General features: G+C 41.7%; 1 protein-coding gene across 1 annotated transcript in view; it reads right to left on the bottom strand.

Moving 5' to 3' along the window:
- Window positions 1–25,675, bottom strand: part of ush2a (Usher syndrome 2A (autosomal recessive, mild)) — a 245,699-nt gene extending 220,024 nt beyond the window's left edge. Inside the window, exons 1-5 of the mRNA XM_031314426.2 lie at window positions 25,035–25,675; window positions 23,702–24,512; window positions 22,899–23,113; window positions 22,534–22,752; window positions 13,176–13,344 (exon numbers count right to left, since the gene is read on the bottom strand). Coding sequence (XP_031170286.1) covers window positions 13,176–13,344; window positions 22,534–22,752; window positions 22,899–23,113; window positions 23,702–24,316 — 1,218 coding nt within the window. The 5' untranslated portion in view covers window positions 24,317–24,512; window positions 25,035–25,675. The remainder of the gene's footprint in view (window positions 1–13,175; window positions 13,345–22,533; window positions 22,753–22,898; window positions 23,114–23,701; window positions 24,513–25,034) is intronic.
- Window positions 25,676–26,330: the final 655 nt, after the last annotated feature.

The raw sequence follows: 26,330 nt of genomic DNA, 5'->3' as shown, positions 1-26,330 counted from the left end.
CGGACTCCACCGCCTCTGCCCCCACACATCCCGCCTCGCCAAACTCCCTCCATGCAGCCGCTCTTCTCTGGATGTGTTGCCCTGTGACTGACATGCCACTCACTGATAACACAGCCAGTGAAGCTGTCATTGGGGGAGAGTCAGAAAAAGACTGAGAAAGGAAGAAAGAAAGAAAGAAAGAATGAGAGACTTGATGGAGAGAGGTTGGAGTGAAGAGTTTGGTGAATGAGAGAAAAACACTGGTGTTTAGGGAAGAAAAGCAGGATACATGGAAGGAGAGTGACATAAAAAGAGAGAGATTTTGGATAGTAGCCTATACAAGGAGGGCAAGACAGAGTTCTTGACATCACTGAGGAAGTTTAAAAAAAGAATGAAATATATTTGGGGAAAGAAAGAAACAACAGGAATTAAAGCTGCAAGCAGCGTTGGACGGGCCCTCGCACCTCTGCCCGCATCGGGGTTACTGGCGGACGCCACTCCTTGCGACTGTGCATTTGCTCAGACACCGCAAATCATCACCAATGAAAAGGGAACTCCCTGCTGAGTTCAATGATACCTCACACAAGAGTCTACGTCATAAGGTTAATTAGCTGTGAAAGGGGGCGTGGCCAAATCTTAGGGGGCAGGCCAAACCATGACCAATGAAAACGGACCTCACACAATAGCGTACAAGAAATGTGTCATTAGTTATTAAAGAGTGCGTGGCTTAAGAATATGGGGCGAGGCAAATCGTTACCAATGAAAAGGGACCTCTATGCTGAGTTCAACAATACCTCACACAAGACTTTACCTTAAATGGGTCACCAGTAATGAAAAGGGGCGTGGCTTAAACATAGGGGGCGGGCCAAACCATGACCAATGACAAACAAACTCTCTGCCGAGTTCATTGACACCTCACACAAGACTCTACATCAAACGGGTCAATAGTTATGAAAAGGGGCGTGACTAATGCATAGGGGGCGGGTCAAACCATCACAATCAAAAAGGAACTCTCTGCTGAGTTCAATGATACCTCACACAAGACTCTACGCCATACAGTTCATTAACTGTGAAAGAGGGCGGGGCTAAATCATAGGGGGCGGGGGAAACCATGACCAATGAAAAAGGAAGTCTCTGCTGAGTTCAACGATACCTCACACAAGACTATACCTTAAATGGGTCACCAGTTATGAAAGGGGGCGTGGCTTAAACATAGGGGGCGGGCAAAACCATGACCAATGAAGAAGGAACTCTCTGCTGAGTTCAATGACACCTCACACAATACTCTACCTTAAACGGTTCAAATGTTATGGAAAGGGGCGTGGCCTGAGTAAGTGGGCGTGGTTAAAGTATAGGGGGCGGCTCAGTATCACATGAAGACCACACATTCTAAGTTTCATGTAAATCGGATGATGTTTGTCATATAAGGCTGATTTCCTGTTGCCAGCGGGGGGCGCTATGACCAAAAGTCAATATTGGCCTGTATATGTCCTCAGGCCTGGACTCTTGTTGATTGTGGGAAATTTCAAGCAGATATGACAATGTACACTGTAATTACAGCCACTTTCTCGTTCATCGCTAAACACTCAAAATGGCCACCACGCCACACCCACACTGTTTGACGAAAAGTTTTTCTTTTAATAACTTTTCATCTTCAAGGTGTTGAGATGGTACAGACCAAATTTGAAGTCCATCGGATGCAATCTCTAGGAGGAGTTCGTTAAAGTATGGCACCTTGACTTTTAGGCCTACTTCCTGTTGCCACTAGGGGGCGCTATGACTGTGAGTCAATTTTGTCCGGTAAATGTCCTCAGAGTTAGAGTCTTATGAATCATGAAAAGTTTCGAGGCAATTGGACAATGTACACTCGAGTTACACCCACTTCCTGTTTCGATGGCGAAACGCACAAAATGGCCACCACGCCTTATGACGAAAAGTTTTTCTTTTAATAACTTTTCATCTTTAAGGTCTTAAGATGGTACAGACCAAATTTGAAGTCGATCGGATGAAATCTCTAGGAGGAGTTTGTTAAAGTATGACGTGGAAATGGCCAAAATCGCACTAATTTCCAACTTTCAATTCAAAATGGCGGACTTCCTGTTGGGTTTAGGGTATGGCTCCAATGACGTTTTCTGTGCGTCTTGACATGATAGATATGTGTACCAAGTTTCGTGAGTCTAAGTTAAACGTACTGCAGGGGCTCAATTTTTTTTATTTTGTAGGGGGCCCTAGCGAGCCATTTTTGCGCGCCTATTCCCGAAACCCTTAAAATACGTAAATTTTCACCAGAATTGATGCGACCTCCAAATTTGGTGAGTTTTTGAATATGTTAAGCCCCTCAAAAAGGCAATTAATTTGCCGGGAAAATAATAATTCCTTCAATTCCAAAAGGGCCTTCGCCGCTGTCGGTGCTCGGGCCCTAATTAAAGCTGCTAGCAGCGTTGGACAGGCCCTCGCAGCCTCTGCACGCATCGGAGTTACTGGCGAACGCTACTCCTTGCGACCGTGCATTTGCGCGGAACTCAGACACTGCAAATCGTTACCAATAAAAAAGAAAGTCTCTGCTGAGTACATTGATACCTCACATAAGACTCTACCTTAAAACGGGTCACCAGTTATGAAAGGGGGCGTGGCTACAGCATAGGGGGCGGTTCAAACCATCACCAATCAAAAAGAAACTCTCTGCTGAGTTCAGTGATACCTCACACAAGACTCTACCTTAAATGGGTCACCAGTTATGAAAGGGGCGTGGTTTAAGCATAGGGGTGGGCCAAACCATCAACAATGAGGAAGGAAATCTCTGCTGAGTTCAATGATACCTCACACAATAGTGTACATCAAACGGGTCATTAGTTATAAAAAGGAGCGTGGTTTAAGCATAGGGGGCGGGCCAAACCATCAGCAATGAAGAAGGAAGTCTCTGCTGAGTTCAATGACACCTCACACAAGACTCTACTTTAAACTGTTCAAATGTTAATGTAAATCGGATAATGTTTGTCATATAAGGCGGATTTCCTGTTGCCAGCGGGGGGCACTATGACCAAAAGTCAGTTTTGGCCTGTAGATGTCCTCGGGCCTGGACCCTTGTCAAACGTGAGAAAGTTCGGGCAGATGTGACAATATACACTAAAGTTACAACAACTTCTTCATTCATCGATAAATGCTCAAAATGGCCACCACACCCACACCGTTCGACGAAAAGTTTTTCTTTTAATAACTGTTCATCTTTAAGGTGTTCAGATGGTACAGACCAAATTTGAAGTCCATTGGATGAAATCTCTAGGAGGAGTTCGTTAAAGTATAGCACCTTGACTTTTAGGCCAACTTCCTGTTGCCACTAGGGGGCACTATAACGTTGAGCCAATATCAGCCTGTAGATGTCCTCAGGGTTGGACTTTTATGAATCATGAAAAGTTTGGAGCCAACTGGACAATGTACACTCAAGTTACACCCACTTCCTGTTTCGATGGTGAAACGCACAAAATGGCCACCACACCACGGCCAGGCCCTATGAAGAAAAATTTTTCTTTTAATACATTTTCATCTTTAACATCTTAAGATGGCACAGACCAATGTGGAACATTGGAACATGTGGAAATGGCCAAAATCAAAGGAGTTGGCACTCTGTCTCTGCGCTGTCGGCGCTCGGGCCCTAATGATGCAGTGAATATGTTAAAGAAATGAAAAAAGAAGAAGACGTCCTTGTGACCAAGGGGTTAAGATGTATACCATATAACCACAACGTCCCCAGTTTGATCCCAGTTCCTTCTCTCTCCCTCCATTTCCTGTCAATCTCAACTATCAACTGTAAAATAATAAGTAATAAGTAAAGTTGGAACAGGGAGAGGAAAAGAAGCTGGGCCAGGTCAGGTGAAGAGGGGAGCCCGGATAGCTCAGTTAACTCCTGCGGCCCTTTGCTGCATGTCATCCCCCCTCTCTCTCCCCTTTCATGTCTTCTGCTGTCCTATCAAAACAAAGGCTGAAAATGCCCAAAGAACAATCTTAAAAAAAAAAAAAAAAAAAAAGGTGAAGAGGAGAAGGAGAAAAAAATGGTGCTAAATGGTTCTTGCACATTCATATTATGGTTGTCTAATGCAGTATTTTTTTTACATTACTATTGGTGCAATTGAAATCACATCTGCAACACGTGGATATTCCAGGCAATGACATCATTCTGCACACGCAAAAGCTCCAAAGTGCTTACTTCATCAAAACCTAATTATTAAACTGCGCAAACTGCACAGCTGTTTTAGCATGTAACTAATTACTAACTACATTATACAACTGTATCAAGTGTGTTTGTATAAAATGTTCATGAAGTTTGAACTTAAAGACAGAGCCAGGACCACTTTTCCAAAATCATTTTAAGGTTAAAATGATCTCAGCTTGACAGATTTGCAATCTGACTAAAATCATCTTAACCTTCAGATGATTTTGGGAAACAGTTTGCTGGATATTCCTAGATATTCCCATCCTCCAAATGCAAACCAAAGTGAGTGAAATCAAAAAGTGTAATGTGACTTTATGCATCCCCAGCTCTCCACTTTTGCATCTCCAGGCATATTATCACCTTTCCCTGTCTCTTTCTCTAACTCTCTCATTCTTCTGTTATCTCTCTCCTTGTTATTCACCCTCCAAGCCTCTCCCTGCCTTTTTACTCCTCTCTCCCCCCTGTATACTTGCCCTTACCCACTAAGAACTGTTAGCAGCTCTGATGTACAGCCAATATTCTTTCTATCATATTAGCATGGCTGCAGTGTGTAAAGAAAGAGATAGGAAGAGGAGGGGGGAGGAAAGGAAATAAAGAGAGAGAAAGAGAGAGGATGGAGTGGAGAGACATTTGTTCTACTCATCTCAGCGCTAAAAGATACAATTACCTCTCACAGCATATTATCCATGTTTTATACCAGCCCAGGGCCCCATGCCTTTGCCTTGTCGGGCTCACCCCATGTAAGGCCCATATTTTAACACTAGCCTTGACAGTTTATTTAAGAAAAGAAAATTGTCCCCAGGGAGATGGAGAGGGTGAGAGAGGGAGTGTGTGTGTAAGGAGAATGTGAGGGAAAGAGGGAAGGACAAAGAAGGTGGAAAGAATGAGAGATAGATGAGGCAGAGAGAGAGAGAGAGAGAGAGAGAGAGAGAGAGAGAGAGAGAGAGCGACACACACACACACACACACACACACACACACACACACACACACACAAAACCATCTTCAATAAAAAAAAAGCAGGGACAAAATATAAAGAGAGAAAAGGAGAGAGAGGGGACATTTATAAGGTGACCCACCAACCTTTTAATAAAGACCATAAGTCTCTAAGACTTTTTCTTTCTGAGCAGAAAGCAAAGAGGGGTCCCATTTAACAAAACAGAGACATCCACGACAGCATACGAGGAAGGAGGAGCACAGTATCACAATGCAAGAGGAGAGAAATAGCACTAAGTAACAAGGCTTAGATGCAGACCAGTCAGGAACATTAGCATCATATCCACATCTTCTTTTTATAATATTCTGGGCCTTTTTTTTTAATAAAGTTTCTATTGGTCTTAATAGGGTTACTATACTAACCTATGCCATGGAACTTCTACTTTAGGGTAGATATTTCTAGAAAGGGCAAGTTAACATAACATATGCTCATTGGTGGATCCTTTTATCCAAAGCACCTTGCAGCACCCTTGACGCATACATTTTTAGCACTCATATCTCACAGCTCCAGTGGGAATGAAACCCCTAACCTGGCCGTGTTAGTGCCTTGCTCTCACTATTAAGCTGGAACAGACTGCACGTAGGCATGAAACACTGATGTTAAATAAAGAAATAAATGAATTTAAGACAGAAAACCTCGAACCCCACCACACATACACACACCTTTCTCTCCCTCTCACTCACTATGTAATTGATGCCAGTCTCATGCCCTTTCGCCTCCTGTGCCAGCAGGCAGAGGGCTACCATAGGGGTGTCCACTTCACCCCTACATAACAACCTTGCCTCACCTTCACACACACACACACACACACACACACACACACACACACACACACTTACTGTAAGTGCACACGCATGCACACAAGCACACACATATGCCTACAGAAACATGCACAAAAAGTGCCTCCATGCACAAACACATAATGCATGTGCATGCACATGCATAAACACAAATTAACTTTCAGTCTGTCCCACAATCTGTTTCGGTCACTGCAGGTGGGACAGAGAGAACAGTATAGTATAGTGAGTAGTAGTAAGTATATGATAAGGTGTGTATTAAGTCTGCATGTGTGCAATCTTGGAGGCCGTCAGCTAATGGTCCGACGGCAATTTAGCCTCGGGGCAACGGCCAATATTTCTGGGGTTCCGATGTAGCCAGCAACAGATAACGGATATCCGGGCCAAGATTTCCTCTTCCATGCGCGGGTCATTGTTTACAGTCTGAGTCAATAATTTTTGAAGGCGTTTTTGGTCCAGACCACATTTTCAAGTATAGGTTCAAGTATTGAAAGAAGAGGATATATTGAGGTAAAGCATGTGTGTTTTAAGACTATTTGAGATTAAACCTGCTCCAGCACCAAATCAGAAGCCGCTATTCAGCCATGTATAAGTCAAAGAGAGGGGAGGTATGGGAGGTAAGAGTACTTCTATTTCAACCACTCAAACAATACCTATGCATGATATGGGACACTCATGGCACACATCTGGCCACTCATAGAGGACTATAATTGGTCATAGGTTTATATGGTCTTCAAGACAAGACCTTGGTCCCCAGCTTTTAATATAAGATTATATTTTGGGGCATTTTTAGGCCTTTATTTCCACAGGACCGATGAAGACATGAAAGGGGAGAGAGAGGGAGAATGACATGCAGCAAAGGGCCGCAGATCGGAGTCGAACCCGCGGCCGCTGCTTCGAAGATTAAACCTCTATATATGTGCGCCTGCTCTACCAACTGAGCTAACCCGGCCACCTACAAAACTAATTTTAAGTTATGTTTGGCTGAGAGGACAAGTAATTTCCTATATGTGTTTATAGTGACTACAGGTTTAACTAGAGGAACTGGTAACTTTTGTTCCCAAGCAGCGTCAAACCCATGCTAAACCTAGGTCAGGATTAAGGTAGATGAGCTGGGTCAGATAACACATGTTGACCAGTGCACACCAACAGCAAACACAGAAGAAGAGGTGAGGAGAAGTGAGGAAGGCAGAGGGGGGAGAAGAGAATGGTAATGACAGAGTAAGCAGAGCAGGAGAGAAAGACCAAGGACAGAAGAGGAAGGAAGAAGAAGGAGAAAGAAAGACAATACCAGTCCCAGATAGACTAGGGCAATGAGACGTGCACATGCATCTATGCAAGAAAAAAAGAAATAGATGGAAAGACTGTGGTGGTATCGGATCAGTGGGTGCAAATTAGTTGCCTTCTGCCAAGGCCAGACCAGTCCTTATACAAAGATACCAACAGGCCAGAGTCTTCCAGTGTAATTGTGCATGAAAACATTCATTAAGCTTATTATGGCATTCAGTAGAAGTTTCAGCAGCCAAACTGTCTGAGAGCAAAGTAGTGAAGCAGATGAGCTGTCAGGGTCTAGAGAACAAATTGTAGATTAGATAGGAACAACTCCCTCTAATAAATATATAGATGGATGTGTGTGTGTGTGTGTGTGTGTGTGTGTGTGTGTGTGTGTGTGTGTGTGTGTGTGTCTTTGTATTCTTGACCTCAACTCACTATGACACTCAGACACTGACCCACATACCCTCTTTTTTTGGTCTTTTCTTATCAATTCTGTTTCTCCTCTTGCTCCTCTGTCTTAAGAAACGGGTAAGAGCCCTCTGAAAGAAGCAACCAGCCGTTTGTGCGTGTGGTGCTGTGTGTATGTGGAGGCAGTACGTACATCACTAGTGTTCAAGTGTTTAACGGTAAGAGAAAGAAAAAGAGTGTGTGTACGTGTGCGTAAGCACAAGTGTTAAACATTCATGCTGCCGTGTTGGGTCGTGATGGGACCGGTGTGACTGGCTGTCCCTGCCACTGCCTCATCCGATAATGCTGATTTGCTCAGGCACTAACAGACGGACCCCTCTGGGGGTCCTGCAGGCACACAGTCAATCACTGGTACTCCAAAAAAGATAGTACTCCAAAGCTATTTAAATCACAAACTCCCTTCCTTTCTCTTTCCATCTTTTGCAATCTCTTTTTGCCTTTTCTTTCTCTTCTAATTCCGTTTCTCTTTACACTGAAACCTTTTTCTAGATCTCCCCAAACCCCCTGATTTACAGGTTATTTCCAACTCTCAGCGTTTTGTATTATTTTTTGTTTTGTCCCCTTTCCCTATTATAATACAATAGCACAAACTGCAAAACAGTAAAAAGAAGTGGTATACACAAAAATTAAATATCCTCAAGTTGATTGAAAAAGGATTTAGAGCCAAAACAGAAGGTCATGGAAACATTCTACCAAAGTAAGCCTGCTCCTCTCAACAGTAGGGCTGTCCTCAACTAAAGAAATTCTTAGTCGACTAACACTTATATGATTTTGTCGATTAATCGATTAGTTGATGTAATCGACAGAGCTGTGCTCTTTGAGAGGTGGTTAAGACTAGAAAAGCACAATATAAATGTAGTTAATGAACCATCTGTAAAACTGAGTTTCTCCACAATTAATCCTGCAAAAGCACCACTTTAAATCTTGTGTTTACCAGAAATGTGCTCATAAGTTTCTTGGAAATGAGTAATTAAGCATGAATAAGCATAAAAATGACTCATCAACTAAAGAAATCTTAGTCGACTAAGACCAAAACGACCAATTAGTCGACTAATCGACTAAGAGGTGGCAGCCCTACTCAACAGCATAGCATTTCCATTTCCATTGGATTGGTCACATAAAGGTAATCCGGTGAACATGACTATAACAAGAGGGTGTTTGGTGTTTTAAGCCTCCAATGTCATCTTCCAGGCAGCACTGCATGGAAGGCACTAGGGTTAGGCAAGGGTTAGGGTTATTAAGGTTAGGTGCCTTGAAGTCGACGGTCGCAGCGCTGCCTTGAAGTCGACGGTGGGGACTTAAAACACCGTCGAGCTAACAAGAGCCTCTAGTTTCACGGCGGTGATTGGCGATAACAGCTGATCATTTTGCAGTCTTAACATAGCCTCCCATTTACCGTGGCCCGCACCGCTACGCTGGGTGTGGCGTTCCTGATGTGGGTGTGTTGTAAAAAAGTCCACCTACCCTCTAATCTTAAAAGGAAAACTCCGGCCAATTTTTACATTAATCTTGATCGCTATAGCTACGCGAGTACTTTCGATACAAAAAACCCCCGACCCGAATCAGTGCAGGCAACACGGAGAAGCTGCAGCTACATGTACAAGCGTCCCCTGAGCTAAAACGGCAGTTGTCGGGGCAAGTTTTAGAGTGCCTTTGTGCCTCTTAACAGACACAAAATGCAATTAATATGTCTGTGCCACATGAACAGGGCCCTTACGTGTCAACAAGATGCGTTTTCAACTCAGACATTGTTTAAATTCACCTACCCTGGTCCCTGTCTCGATCCTGCCGGTAGCTAGCTTGCCCTGCTAGCTGATAGCCGTTAGCTGCCGTCCAGTGAGTGTATTCAGACAGCCTTCTGTGATAATCATCCCAATAACAATCCACGGAGCGGCGGTGGTGTGGCTATGTCCTCCAGAGGACAGGTCATGTCACGTCTTGAAGTTTATTCCACCCTTAAAAAAACAGTAGTGCGGTAGTAGCTGCTAGCTGCCCTCCGATGAGTGTATTGAGCCAGGCTTCTGTGATAATCATCCCAATAACAATCCACGGAGCGGCGGTGGTGTGGCTATGTCCTCCAGTTACTGAAGGCTAGCTTTAGCTTGCGCTTGGAGCAGAAAGTTCATCTGCCTGTTGCCCCTCGGTCTGTCTCGTTCTTTCCAACTCTTGTGAGGCTAGTTCTTCATCTGTATACTCGGGACTCAGAAATAAATAAGGACGACCATCAAACTCAAAAGGCTCTTCCGTGTGTTGTATATCTGCTATATTCTCCATAGTTACGTTACTCAAAGCTTTTTCCCTTGTAAACAACTCCGCTCTTCACACACTATGCTCCGATCTGCACACTACTGTTTACCTTTTCCTGCTACAACTGAATTCCCAGGAGACAGCGCGATGCTACAGCTAAGCATCAGTAACGCTATTACTGTGCAAGCCATAGATATTGTTTATCCCATTTCCATGTAGTTACATAGTCACTGATATGGTCATAACCACTACAGTGCTCAATTACCTATTTTTTGAGGGGGAAATAAACTAAACTTTTCGCTGCGAAGGCATGATCTGTCTGGAGGACATGCACCAGACCACCGGGTGCTCGGGGGATTTTTGTCTGCTGCGGGAGGGGGATGAAGGCTGCTTGCCTGGCTAAGGGAACTAGCTACCACACAGATCGACGCTGACAAGCCTCCTACCTACCAACACCAGATCGGATGAGCAAAATGGATGAGCTACAAATACACACGGAACTGTTACGTGATGATTTTTTACAAAAGCCTGGCTGAACACATTTTTCACGGACGGCAGATAGCAGCTAACAGCTAACAGCTAGCAGCTAACAGGCCAAGCTACCCACCGGCAGGATCAAGACAGGGTAGGTGAATTTAAACAATGTCTGAGTTGAAAACGCATCTTGTTGACATGTAAAGGCCCTGTTCATGTGGCACAGACATATTAATTGCATTTTGTGTCTGTTAAGAGGCACAAAGGCACTCTAAAACTTGCCCCGACAACTGCCGTTTTAGCTCAGGGGACGCTTGTACATGTAGCTGCAGCTACTCCGTGTTGCCTGCACTGATTCGGGTCGGGGTTTTTTCTATCGAAAGTACTCACGTAGCTATAGTGATCAAGATTAGCGTAAAAATTGGCCAGAATTCTCCTTTAATGTGATGAGGCTCTGGATAGGACACAGACTATGTGCAGGTCATTATTTTCCCTACCCAATCACTGTTAAACTAGAGTCCAAGAAGTCAATGTCCAATGTTGTCCTCACGCAATCACAGTACTGTGAGGCACTTGAGATGAAAAAAAAGCACCCACAGAAAGCAATTTTCTATGTACAATGAGAGCTACCGAATAGGTAATACATTCTGCAGAAATGTACAGGACAGTGTCCCACAGTAAACTGACTTCGCATCACTTAACACTGAGCCACCTCTCACTTTCCCCATCTCCTCTCCTCTCTCAGTCCCTCCCTCCCCCAGGCTACCTTTTCCTCCACTATTCTCAACATCGTTACCATAATCAGATAAGACAACTACCTAGGGAGCACCAGCATCCCTACAGCACCTTGCTCCTGGCACTGTGTGTGTACATGTGTGCGTGTGTGTCAGTGTGTATGAATTGCTCCTGGCACTTGGAAATCCCGTATTCCTTTTGACTGTCTTTTTTGGTGTTTTGATCTTTTCAAACTGACAGATGACTGGTGTGTGTGTGTGTGTGTGTGTGTGTGTGTGTGTGTGTGTGTGTGTGTGTGTGTGTGTGTGTGTGTGTGTGTGTGTGGAGGAAAGGTTTCTAAATTACCCAGCTCCTTCATAGGGTAATATCTGTATTGGGGCTGACAAGTCTGCTACAAATTACTGCTGAACTGTGAGTGTGTATCTGTGTGTATGAGTGAGTGAGTGAGTAGATAAGTGTGTGTGCACGCACAAGAATGGGAGTACACAAATGGTGTTTGAGTGTCAAGGATGATTACGTTATTCTTCTGAATGGTCTAAACAGATCACATCACCATGCCATCAAACGAAAGGCCGACTGACTCACAAGAATGCGCACACACAAAATTTCCACCTCCAAGCCAACCTGCAAGTCTTACACTTCTATATGCCTTCATGAACATGTACAACACACAGATACTGTTCAGAAACCTATATAAAAACCTGATCCCTACAGGGCATACTGTACACACACACAGGTTAACAAAATGTGTCATGGAAAAATGCAATAATGCCTATTATTATTAAATTCATGCTAGGTCAAATAAAAAGCTGGGCCCAAATGATTATACAGATAAAAAGTAGACAAACAAACAACTTAAGTTACTTTCTCCCCAAGTAGCCCTGGTGTTATTCAGAGATGCTGAAAGATAAAGATTGTCCAGTGGAGTAATCTGTAAAAGGATACTCTTTCTCACACACACACACACACACACACACACACACACACACACACACACACACACACACACACACACCTACCTCTCTCTTGGGGCATTGAGACCCTACACTTCACAAGCTGCCATTCCAGAATGATCAGAGCTTATGAAAGCCTTTTTTGTTCGTTTCTAACTTCTGAAACCTTCTATTATTTCTAGTTGATGTACCACTTAGGTCAATTGGTTCTGGAGAAATGAAAGAGAAAAAAAACACTAAAGGAGAGAAAATAGATGTATACATTGTTATATTACAGTACTTAAGTAGTGAATGTAACGAAAATCAAGACATTTAAATTTTCCACAGATCTGCAATTTCTTATGGCTCTGTGATGATAGGGTTTTGTATTTTTTCCTTTTACCTACTTTCTTCTTTGTCTTTAGCACTCCTTCAAACATGCAACCTGCAAGGTTCTCCATACTAACTTTAACATATGCAAAGTTTATCTGTAAAATAATCTAATATGTAAACAAGTGTTTATTTAGTATTCAATTATCATACTCACCTAAATAGATTAATCCAAAGAGTTCCAGGGTTTTGAAGTTAGTTTACCATACAGGTCATAGACGTTTTTGAAATGTTGTATTGAAAGTGTGAAGCATTGCCTGTCTGTGTATGTGTGTCTGATGTAATGTGTGAGCCCCGGCCCCAGCAGCTGTGCCAAAGCAGATGTTTGCCGGTATAATTAGCACAAGCTCATAGAGGGAAAGAGAAAAAGATGGACAGAGAATGAAAGAGAAGTACAGAGGAAGAAATACAGACAGTAGGTCTGTGATCAATGTTTGTGAAAAAGAGACCATTCCGCTTTCACAACCCTTATGACAACAGTTAAATGCAAACCTGATGGTGTGTCTAAGGTAGATAGATTGAATTCCATGCACACAAACTCACCTATGGATGCACATAAACATTTATGCTCATAAGCACGTGCCTCTCATTTTGACCGACTCGGGCACATTTAACAGAGCAGCTGTCTCTCATGCCACCATCGTGAGCCCCAAACCCTTGAGATTTGTTACCTGCAAAACAATGTGTGTCCACCTCTCCAGTATAAGCCGCCCCTCTGTTCTGAAGCTGACGGTCAGAGGATTCTGACTGCCGGCCTGACCACACCGCAGGGTGATCGCCTGCTCGGACACTGTCACAGAAAAAAACAACCTCTCCCCTGAGCTCTTCTCCAGCAGCATCCTGAGGGAAACAAAAACACACATATACGCAACACAATTATTTCAGCAACATTTGAACATCTGGCAGTGATACCTTGTTATAACTTAACTTAGACGGAAGTAAGAAGGAAGAGTGGACTCTAAAAGCCATGGAGTCAAGCGCCACTACACACAGTCTCTCATTCTGACATTTACACATTGAATATCAATATTTTACATGACTGCTAGGTTTGAGCTGCTACACTGGGTGCAGACACAGACACCCTCCCTGTGTCATATTAACCACCATCACTGACATTTTATGGGAAATCATGACTTTTATGAACCCAGAGCCACATACCCTATAAATCACAGATAGATGTATGCATGAGAAAGAGACCATATGTATGTATGTCTGCACATGCATGTGAGTGTGTGAGTGTGCCTGTGGGGAGAGACAAAGAGATAGAAAGACGGACAGAGATAGGTGCAAGAAGAAAGTTAAGACTAGTTGGTTACTTACAACAACTAAATAACTGAGTTACTGGACTGAAAATGCTTCTTGTGTCAAAAGTGCTTTAACTTTTGATATGTAAGAATCCAGATTGAACTAAGCAATATTGTTATTAGGGCTGCACAATTAATCGCAATTTTATCGAAATCGCAATATGGACTAGTGCAATATCCAAATCGCAGGGGGGCGCAATATTTGTTAAAGGCAAAATATGTGTCAAACCATTCTGAATTGCTGCAGAGATGTCCCAGCCTACAAATCGTATCCTACAGATAAAGAGAAAATCTTTGTTTGGTACAGATGATTTTTTTAAATATATATATATATATATATATATATATATATATATATATATATATTTTTTTTTTTTTTTTTTTTCAATGAAAATTAGAATAATGATACAAAAAATGATCATCTCCAATATCGTGAATCATATTGCAATATCGTGCATCCCTAATTGTTATTATTAATTAAGCTGCATCTTGTTTATGATGTATTACTTATTTGGTCTATAAAATGTCACAGAGCCACAGAGGGTACAGAGCTCAAGTTAACAAATTAAAAGTGCTTGTTTTGTCTAATCAACAGATATTTAGTTTTCTATCATAGAAAACCAGCAAATACACATATTTGAAAAGATCCAGAACCAGTAAACTTTTGTCAACTTTGCTAAAAAATCGTATGTTTAATTGAGTGATTAATCGACATATTGTTGTTGTTTCATTTTCTGTTCGCTTATCTGTTTCAGCTACAAATTACTTAATACGTTGGCAAGGTTAAGTGATAGGTGGGGAAAACAGCCCCGGCCCGCGTCCGACAGAGCAGTAACCGAACCCGGCCCGAGCCCGACAGGCATTAAGATATTTATGTCCAAGCCCGACACAGTTAAAATCTTGTTTTAATATGTGGAAAGCCCGCTTTTATTAAGCAACTGTAAGAAGGCATTCGGAAATGTCAACAGATGAGCTCATCAACGTACACGGGGCAACAAGCGCACGTTAACACAGGCGCGCACCTACATAATAAGCTTTTTTAAATTAATTATTATATTATTATTTATTAATTATTAAATGTTCAATGCCTTATCGCGCTGATGTGACCGAGCCCGACCCGAACCCAAACATCATTTCTAAATATCTGTCCGAACCCGCCCGTTGGGTACCATCGGGTCCCGACGGGCTCGGTTCGGGTATCCATCCTCTAATGTACATCAGGGCTCAGGGAATTTTACATCCAAGGGGGTAAGCTTCTCCTCGGACCGCGAACCTCCTATGGCGCCATTTTAATGCTACAAAGCGATCACCCCCCGTTAGCATTCCATTGACTGCCATTCATTTTGGCGCCACTTTGACAGCGAATAACTTTACATCTGAAACGTTTAAAGACTCTATTTGTCCATTGTTTATTTCTAAAGAAACACGACAATGTATAAAAGGCTCCATTACCTTGTACCTCACGTTATGGCTCCGTAGCAGACGTTTTTGTAAAAATAGGCTAACAATTGTGTCATAACCACGCGACTTACTGTCGCATAGTAGGGGAATTACCGTATAGTACAGGAGAAGCGCGCAGGCAGTTTCGTCTCACATTAGCTGTTTAAGTGTAATTACTAATGTTAACTAGCATTTTAGTTAGCAATAATTAGCCTGTGCCTATGTTATCTCCTTACATATACCTACGCTCTCCGTCTCTGCAAGATTGGGAATGGTTGAGATTTCTCTTGGCACAGCTACCAGAAGACTTACAACTTTCAGACACGTTGCTCACGGCACATTTACGTCTTCTCTCTCAGTTGGAGGCTGCGCAGTAACGCTCAGCGCTCACCGGAAAAGTGCTTCTAACGGCCTTCACTGGTCTCCGTCCAGAGCAACGGGATCTGTTGGTCCATTCTTATATACAGTCTATGTTTTCATCCAGTCGCACATGTCCGACCAGTAAATTTGTCCCCTTTTTTACACGTTAAACGTCGAAATTTCGGTACCTGAGACCGCGTAAGCTCAAGCTTATCTGTCCTCTCTGAAAATTGACAGAGAGCGGAGCTGACACAAACACACACACTCGCACACACACACGCATAGCTGCGGACGGTGCAAACTACGTCGGCTCTGCAGTTTTGTTGAAGTCACAGTGAGTCACAGAAATGCCGATAAAGTGGTTTTAATTGTGGTTACAGTTTTTCAAAACTTTACGCAGACAGCGTTGGCTGCGATATGATATTAATGGAGAGCCGAAAGCTGTCATGGTGCTGTTGACGTTAACAGTGGTTTCTATGCCCTGGTGACTGACTGACAGGCTGAGGTTGTAAGGCAAGGCAACTTTATACAGCACCTTTCAGCAACAAGGCAATTCAAAGTGCTTTACATGAAACATTAAAGAGCAATTAAAAACGGTCATGACTATAAAACAGGCTAAAAAAGAATATACAAATACAAGAATAAAAGTTACAGTGAGTAAGAAATTAATAATTATTCAATTTAATAGGTTGTAGGGATGGGTTTGGGAGGAGGATTTTGTTTAATTAATAAAATAATGTTCTAAGTACATAGGATAAATAGGTTTGACAATAATTTTTACAACTGAAATAATTGTTTTGTAATTATAGAGGGAAAGTATAAAAAAAAAGGTACCGTTGGGTAACAGAACCAAATTTCAGGTATCGGTACCAATATTGGTTCAGTAGTTGCCTAAACAATGCATGTTTAATTTTAAGCTGAATTCATTGTAATTGTCAACTAGAGCTGGTATATATATATTTTTTGTTTTTCATGACAACGATGGTGCTGTCGGTTAACCTTCTATGTTGCATCTTCAAAAGTGACACTGAATTTGAAACAGCACATTGTAATTTCTGCATCTATTATCAAAGTATTTATTAGTAATACAGTGGAAATTAGTAGAAATGTGAATATTTGGTTAGCATGTTGATTTACGGTGTGTGCCTATTAATTTTCTGGTTGCGCCCCTAAAATTTTCAGTTGGGGGCCACTGTGCTCCTAGTGAAAAAAGTTAGTCTAGAGCCCTGTAGATTCACTTTTACCCCATGTTGTCCATGTAGGAAAAGTCCAGTCCATGCAACCAAACTAAAACTAAAATATCTATTAAATATGAGAATCCTCAAACAATATAAACAGAACTGAGTGTCTGGAAGTAAAGCCATGATTTAGTAACAGGTGGCTGGCTCTGTTCATTGTTCAGATGCGGGGAGGGATGCGAAATCACAGAGAGAGGGAGAGAAAGAGAGAGGGGTGAGGATAGATGGACAGAGGTGAGGATAGAGACCTCCTTTCATCTGGCTTCTTTGATGGCAGCCATGATCGTCTACAACAAAAGACTGATGGCCAACGACAGCAACAGAAAGGGAGGGAGAGGGAGAGAGTAAGAGGGGAGAGATATTACTTCCATTCAGATGCATTCAGCCATACAGGTGTCATGTTCGGAAAACCAAGACAACAAGACTTGTCTGTCATATGAATCCCCAGACTTCACTAACAAAATCACAGCATGACATTTAAAGAAGTGATTTGATCTCTGTCCGATTCTCCTTCTCAGAGTTAAATTTAACTGACAGCAACATTTAAACTGAACATCAAGTGAGTTACTAGAACACACATGAAACCTGTCTAGTGTTGCTCTACGTCTTTGTTCAAACCTGTCCCCACCTCAAAGTTATCAGTCATGTTTATTTTTGCAGCAAATTGTGCAATATGTGAATGTTGACAGACTTTATCTCATGAAAGCGCAACAAACCCATAAGCTTACTTATAATGTTTGTTTAATCCACGAAGAGGAAATTATTTTCCCCCTTTCTTGCTACTACTGTCCATATGGAGCCAACCATTTATTTTTGCCAATGCCATTATTGATACGGCTTGTCGGTCCAATTCTTTATCAATTCCCTTCGTGATGATAAAATTTGTGTGTGGAAAAAAGAAGGTTACACAGGTTTTCAGCATCAATGAAACGGTTTTATGATCTCTGAGTCTGAACACAGTGTAGATGAAATGAGAGAATATTTGTAGAGCATTTGTTTTCATTTAGGTTTTCTTAGTCAAGCGTGGCGCTCATATTATAATAATTTTATTATTAATAATACATTTATTATAATAGGCTATTTACCCTCGGTAACGGACATGCTGCTCGGTTGGGAAGCAGTGGCACTCATGGTAGAGTGTCAAATACATGGCATTCTTGGAATTTAAGCCCATGTTGCATAGAAAGATGTTTCAGCATTTGGCTGTTGTTTCCAACATTACTTAAAATGATCATTTTACAGACATTAGAAACAGCGCTGGTTTAATTTTTCATTATAAAATGAAGCCACGCTTTGGACTATTTCTTTCTCTCCGCCATGACTCCTTGTTGCAAGTTTCCAGCAGTTTGACATCACTGTTTCGCAATGTGCAACAGTCAGAAAAACATTTTTCCATCGATAAAAGGAATCGATAACAATGTTTCCCACAGGTTGAGAATTTACTCGTGGTGGTGGGTGGCCCAGGATGTGACGTCGCAGCGCGTGATGGCTGGGTTTAGTAATAAACTAGTCAAACAAAGGTTTATGAACTATTTTTTTTAAACCAATGACTACATATAACATTAACAGATACTTTAGAAAGAAATAATTATTGACATTAAACAAATTAGACTAAAAGATGATACTGATCCAGATGAAAATATTGCGACACTATGCTGCATCTGACACAATTTCAGGGTGGTTATTAGGGCTGTACGATATGAGGAAAATATGCAATATGCCATAAAGTTGTTGAACATCGCGATAATGATATTACTTGCAATAAATAAACAGATATTAAAATGTACTCAGTTCTGCCTTTCCGCTGCTTTCAGTGTTCTGCTAAAATACAACAAATTGCTCGTTGAATTTAAAACAAATGAAAGGAAAGTGTACAGTATCTGAGCTCCGGTTAGCTCCGTTATAAATATAAGGAGCGGAGGAGACTGCCGGGGGGGACCGGGGTAACAACCAGCGGTGAGGCCACGGTGTTTCTATGGTTTTATTAGTACAGCTCATCCCACAGCAAGACCATCAGCTGCATGCTACTACTACCGATAGCCTCTGAGCCTGAAGTGCAGCGTTGACACTGTCATGCACGCGGCACAAGACTTAAAGAGGGGGAGGGGCTGGAGGCAGCTGGTCTGTGTGCGCTGTAAAAAAAAAAATACACTGTTGATTGGGAAAATAAATCTAATTTGGATTTTATCTACCTGGGCGGGTCTCAATCTACCAGGGCTGGGTGCCCAAGTAGAACCTATGTATGGGAAACACTGGATAAGCTGCTCTGAGGCATACAATTCTGATGGATCAGACAATTTGGAAGAGGTTCTCAACTGGAACTGGTTCTCGATTCCCATCTCTACTTGAGTCAGTGTCTGATGGAACTGAAGACTTCAAGTTTGAAAATAAAACAAATCCGAGACTCTTAAAATTTGGACTCAGCTACGCCAACATTTGCAGTTAAGACAAGCACTTTTGCTTCAGAGGCCAATATGCACCAATCATGTATTCCTCCCTGCCCAACTAGACTCTGCATTTAAACAATGGCAAGATAAGGGCATCGCTCAATTTGGTGATCTTTATATTGATGGTCTTTTTGCTAGTTTTAATGATTTGCGTTCTAAATTCAATCTTAATCAAGCTGACCTTTTTCGTTATTTTCAGATACGACATTTTGTGAACGCCCAAAGCCCATCATTTCCACATATTCTCTGAAAAACAAATGCTCCCCGAACATCATTTATCATATACTCTAAGTCTCCTGCAGACTCTCTGTTTGAAGCTCCCCTCCATCTACAATGTTTTATCTCAAGAATATATACAATTTTCATGTCTTTAAAAAATGTAGGAACAGACAAAGTTAAAAGTAGATGGGAGAAAGAGCTTGGAACAGTATTCTCAGAGGAGTTCTGGAGCAATGCCCTCCATAGAGTGAATGGTAGTACCTCTTGTGCCCGATTGAGTCTTATACAGTTTAAGGTTTTGCACCGTGTGCACCTAAGCAGAACAAGGATTGCTTCTTTTAATCCTACTTTTGATAAGACCTGTATAAGATGTCACACTGGAGAAGCTGATCTGACACGTGTTTTGGACGTGCCCTACACTTACTGTTCACTGGTCAACTATATTTGATACACTCTCTCAAGTATGTAACGTACAACTGAAACCAAGTGCTGAATTTGCTATATTTGGTGCTCCAGCTGATGAATCGAATCTGACTCGAAGGCAACTAAACATTATTGCTTTTGCATCCTTATTGGCTCGCAGATGGGTGTTATTACAGTGGAAATCTGCAAACCCACCTAAAGCATCGCATTGGCTTCAAGATCTGATGTTATACCTACATTTGGAAAATATTAAATATTCAATTAGACGCTCCCATAAATTTTCATATGTCTGGCAACCCTTATTATCCTATTTCTCTGCCATAAATGTACTTCCTGGGGAGTAGTGGGATTTACATTGGTACCTTTTACACACACCTCTCTATATGACAAACTCGTGGTCTTTGATGCTTCGGCACAAGTGCTCCAGGTGTTTCTCCAGGTATTTACATTTGTACATATGTAGGGCTTGTGTTTATTGTTGTATCATTGTTACACTTTTGATTGTGGTGTCCAACTGTTTTTCTCTCTCTTTTTAATTTTTTTTTTTTTTTTCTCTTATTTTATTTTAATATTGTATCCTTATTATTATTATTATTCTCTTAATATTTTGTACTATTACTATTAATGAATATTATGTAAGGCAGACTGTTCTGGGTTGGTCGGGGAGGGATTGAAAATGTAAAAAATACAATCTCTGTACAAACAATAGCATTTGTCCTTGAAATAAAAATATATACATAAAAAAAAAAAAAAGAAAAAACTAAGAAATCCGAGGGTGTTTAATTAGAAAGAAGTGAGCTTACAAGACTTCTGTTGCCCACTCCTCATCACCTCTGCTTGAGGCCAACAGCTCGGAGCTACATTGGCCGCTACTAGCAAACACACACAAATCTCCGACCAAACTGTCAGCAGTCAAATTGTATTGTGGGAAATGTAGGCCCCTGGGTTTGTTCTCTTAATACTTCCATGGGTTTTGACAAGGAAGAAGAATGTTTGGAATAAAAAAGATGATATCTCTGGTTCTTCTGAATACATTTTTATCGTTTTATTTCTAAAGTGTCCGTCGTGAGTCCAACAATGTTACAGGAGTGCCATGGTAGAATCGGCGGAGTAGTCTTTATAGACATTTCACTAACAAATACGTACGTTTAGCCTATTTTTAGTTCCAGGACAAAGAATCCCATGTTGTTCAATCTACTTTGAGTGTTGCTGTATGCTGGAAGAGGAGATGGGGCTGCCAAGTAAAGCCAACTGATCTTTTTGTGCGTGCTTGTGCTTTTTGTGTGTGTGTGTGTGTGTGTGTGTGTGTGTGTGTGTGTGTGTGTGTGTGTGTGTGTGTGCAAGCTGATCTGTGTAACTCTGCACCATCCCTACCCTGCCTGCAACATACCAGCCCCCTCTCATCCCCTTTCTCTCACACTCCACATGTCTGAGAAGGACATGACAGCCAGTTGTTGGCCAACATTTCCTGATAGTGATACTGACGTGACCAGACCTGACCTAATTGCTTCTTGTTATTAGATCAATATCACAGGGCTTTCACTTTCATTCACTTTCGAAGTTTGAAAATCATATTCGATTTCATATCCGAACAGACATTTGACTATACATCACAGCAGTGTGTGTTTCCAGCAGGGCGCTGTATTTCATCAGTAGCACAGGCTAGTGATGGACTACTCTGATACGGTACATCAGTGATTGTGACTCATACTTATTACACACAAATGTTATTATTCTCCATTTTCTTTCCTTCTGTTTTTTTCTGCCACTTAGGTTCCAAGGATTTGAATATACACAGTATATCCTCATACTGTATACCAATAAAACCAACTTTGTCTGTATCACTGCATTGTTATTTCTCTTCACTCTTCCATTTCCCATTAAACTTAAACTTAATTTGAAGAACTCTAACTTGCTGATTGCGAGACAACATGTTTCTATCTAGGCAATGGGAGCTGTCAGTTTATTTACCTCTTCCTTTACCAATAAAGTATTAACAACGCTTGCTAGATGTAACATGATGCTATTATTGCTCTTTTTGGCTGTGCCAAATGAAACGGGAAGCTGTAATGTGTCTTTGGGGCTCATGTTTATCACAGAGATCAGAATATATCCATCAGTTATCTATACCATTTATACCTGGCTATTCGAATTTGCTGTTGAATGTAAAATCAGGATACTTTGAGACCATTTACTTTAGAATCTGACATTTCAACTAATCAAAGTTAGTGCATGAACTTTTCAGCACAGGAAACACCAACTGGCTGTCATGTACAGTACAGCTGTTATCGGGCCTTTGCTTCTTCGCACACAAAATTAAATAAAAAATTAAAATTAAAAAAAGATGTAATTTAGAGAAATACCACATCTACTTATGTTTGCATGGAGTTTACTGGACTACCCAGAGATAAACAGCTAGCTAAGATCATCCATCCATAAATGATCTATCTATATATTTATCTATCTATATATAAAATTACATTGGTATTCAATTCAATTAAAAAACTCAGCATTACTATGTAACTATGTAATTGACGGATGTAATTGACGGATTACTGTCATGATAATTGAAAATTATTTAAAAAAAATTAAACTTACATCTCTCCAGGAGAGCTTGGTTTTATCCACAATGCCAGGGTGAGGGAACCCAACGCTCCTAGTTTCTGTGAGGGGGGAGAGACCAGACAGCCATCCTGGACTGGCTGAAACAGCACACTACTGGATCCACCAGCAACCTCATCTGAACTGGTAGGGGTTCCGGTCTCTGTCTCAGTCCCAGGGCGATTGTCATTACCGTCCTCAGTTACACAGGTACCCCTGGTGGAATAAAGTTTAAATATGTTAATATTTTCTCTTAAAAATGACCCTATTATTTTTTTATTTTGCATGAACTGAAAGGTCAGAGGTCTTCTAAAATCCTCTGAAAAACCTTAATAACATTACTATAAATTTGATTTACGTACCTGTGTGCAGGCAGAAGCAGTGGGGCATATGGAGGTGTGGAGGATCTATAGGGACACTCCTGGATACAGAAGGCCTGATAACATGTCATCAGCTCAGTCTGGGAGGATGGCGACTGGCAGTAGCTGCTCCGCTCTGGAACCCCACAGGTGGAACGAACCGGTGAGGTGGACAAAGGTTTGAAGGCAGCAATGTTCTCCATTCGTGGGAAATTTCCCTAAGAACGAAGATGGTTTTACAATTAGTATTATTCTATTCAATCTGGGTCTCTCTTGCCACTTATACTTTTTTGTGGCTGCAGCAACCTGAGATAATAATAATGACCTACAATGCCATTTTAGCAGTTTGGAAAATTCAAAGTGCTATACAATGAAACCTATGGGTTATAGAATAAGGTTATGGTATAACATAACAGAATTAGCAGCCAAACCTCGTATCATCACACATACTGTACAGTACATTTACAATGTATTAGGACACGTTTTTTGAATAAAAATGTGAATAAATGAATGCTTGCTAAATTATTGCCATTTAGCTGCTTCAGTTTCAGGGCCCTGGTTTTGTGCATGCTGGCTCACTGTCACACTGTCATGACTAACTGGGTAACTTCAACAGAACGGAGACATCTTTTATGTTATTAGTAAAACCTGTGTTTTTCCTACTATGAGAGGTCAAAATGTCTGCTGTGAAAAAAAGCCTCTCTGATAGTCTTAAAATAATTCATATTCATATGTACATTGTCTGTTAATTATTCCTCCAGTTTTTGGATCACAAATTACAATTGGCTCTTGAAAGCCACTCTTACCTGTGATGAAGCAGATTTTGGACACAGGCTGAAGAGGAGGAGGGTTAACCAGAGGAAGATATGATGCCACCTCATCCCTTTCATCATGTTTTCCACTGTTTCAGTGACGTTTTTCAGGTGAAATAGCCAAGAAAAAACAGGCATTGTCTTCCTTTTCGCCATCCTTTTCTCCGTTTGCTTGATTTCACCTTCTGTTTCTGCAGCTGACAGAATCCCAGAAACATCAGCCTTCCTCTCGTCCTTTCCATTCAAGCATTTCCCCCCACTTTTAAGGGCTTTTCTAACTTTCTTGTTGCATTTGTTCCTTAAGTTACACTGTTCCTCTCTCCTTACTCTCTCCATCCTCTCTCTGCTGACTCCTCTACTCCATGTTTGTCTCTTCCTTTTTGCCTTCTCTCCCTTCGTTTCTCCCTCATCTTCTCTCTGTTCCATCCATCTCTGGCCTTTGACCCCACGAGATTCTAGAATCGGGTTCTCCGAGGGGTCCTGCATGGTCTGAGGTTCTAGAATCTTAGACCTGGGTTCTGCAACATTCTCGGGGGCAGAGGGATGTTCGAGAACCTGGATTTCTTTCGGAAGCCTTCCAGCAACGCTTGAATAAGTGATGACTGTCATGGTTTCATGGTTCCAGGGTTACAGGGACATTTTTTACAGGCCAGTGCCCCTAGGGTGAGGCTACGAAGCTTAGCTCTCTGTTACACTGTCTCTGTCACTCACACACACACACACACACACACACACACACACACAGACACACACACACACACAAACCACAACCAAAGCCTTCACATGATAGGTAGGATTTCACAATCTAGAGAGGGAAAAGAGAGAAGGAAAGAGAGACTTGGTCAGACCAAAATCCAACATGAGACAAATCTTAGGAGAGTGAAATGCCATGCAGGCTATTCCCTAGCCAAAGCCTACACTATCATGTACAGCTTGATGGAGGCACAGCTCAACTGATACTGCTACATTGCTTTCCCCTTTTCTTCATTTTCCATTGAATTAAACATGCCCTTTTTCCTCTGGCATCTGGCCTCCAGGTTTTTATCCAACTGAACGGGTTTTCACATAAGTTTGTTGGAAATTGAGGCTTAGGCCAAAGCTCTCTTCATTACAATACTTATCAGCTTCAATTTCACATTTTGACACACAAAAAGCAGTGCAGTCATCTCTAGGGCTGAATTACTTTGACCCTCTCTTCCCTACAATGTGCGTTGGAAAATAGGAAAGCTCACAGTGTATCTAATAACGTGTGCTATATGCCGTGCAAATTTATAAATCTATGCAGATATTGTGACATGCAAAGTATCTGGTGGCTCCTTGTGGTTACCTGTCGGTGTTGACTCCCAGCACAAAGCTCTATCCTCATCACAAGTGCAGCGTCAATAAACATTCAACAACACTTGTTGCACTGGCACGAGTTGGACAAAACAAGCTAACTACCTGTATTTCTCCACACCTGTCTGTCAGCGATAGCAGACGCCGCTCCAGTAGAAAAAATAGTCCTCTCCAAACATGACTTGAGTTATTTTGTCCGTCGTTCTGGTCCACAATTCGTCAGAAAAAAAACCTGAATGCCAATACAGCTGAACTTGTCAAAGCTCCTCTTTTTTTCTCTCTGTCGTACCTCTCTCAATCAGAACATGCGGCACGCGGTGCTAAGGAGATTAACGCGAGTCGCCATCTGGCCAGCAGCGCTCCAGGCGGCAGGATATTGGGCGCAAAGTAACGACGAGGCAACGTTACAGCTTTCAGAGCCAAGTAACGGAAACATGAGAGCCCTGGGGTCGGCGTGAGAACAAACACTGCGACATATCCGCTTTGCATCTGTTACAGAATACTAAAGAATGTCCGTGACAGCGAGGCATTAATATGCGATTTTAAAAGCCTAATTACCCCCTGCCTGGTAGTAATGCTTTACCCCCTACCTACGTGGGATGCGTCTGGGTTTCAGACAAGTGGCTCTCAGAGAAAAGAGGAACGCTACTGCCGTCGCTAGGCAACGGTGATCCGCTCCGGCCCATGGCTCCTGCCAAAGAGAGTGTAGGATCAAAATCATTTAATGGACTATCTGTCAAATTTATCTTTTTACTAAAATACTACATCACCATTTAAGGGTGCAATGCATTATGACACTGAAAAATACAAACAGAAAGGAGGTCCTTTACATTTTAGTAATGCCAGAATGGGAGGCAAAGAGCTGGCAAGGTGTCTTTTGCTGTCAGCAATTTAATGGCAGTCACCAGGGATGTACTGCTATGTGTGTTATTAATTGGGCCTTGGTAACAATTGTTACCAAGGCCCAATTAATAACACAATTAATTAATAGCCACAAATGACTAATTACAGTACGTGCCTGTGATGAAGCCCTGTATATAAAAGTGACCAAACTATGTATGGTATAGCTGCTGTGAATGCCATATGATACATGGTTGATAATTTAGAAAATAGTATTTTTTAAAGTAGGCCTATACATATGTGGGCATTTCCCTGTGTGTGTGAAAGTCTGAGTGTACTGTAAAATGAGTTGTAAAATCTTATAATAAAGATTGAAATCATCAAATTCAATAACAGAAAAAATATATAGGCTAGTGTAGATAAACGGTTCTATCTCTCCATTCTAATA

Source organism: Sander lucioperca, chromosome 3 (assembly GCF_008315115.2).
Source record: "Sander lucioperca isolate FBNREF2018 chromosome 3, SLUC_FBN_1.2, whole genome shotgun sequence".
Lineage (NCBI taxonomy): Eukaryota > Metazoa > Chordata > Actinopteri > Perciformes > Percidae > Sander > Sander lucioperca.
The sequence above is the reverse complement of the archived record's forward strand: the minus strand, read 5'-3'. Positions and strand labels throughout refer to the sequence as shown.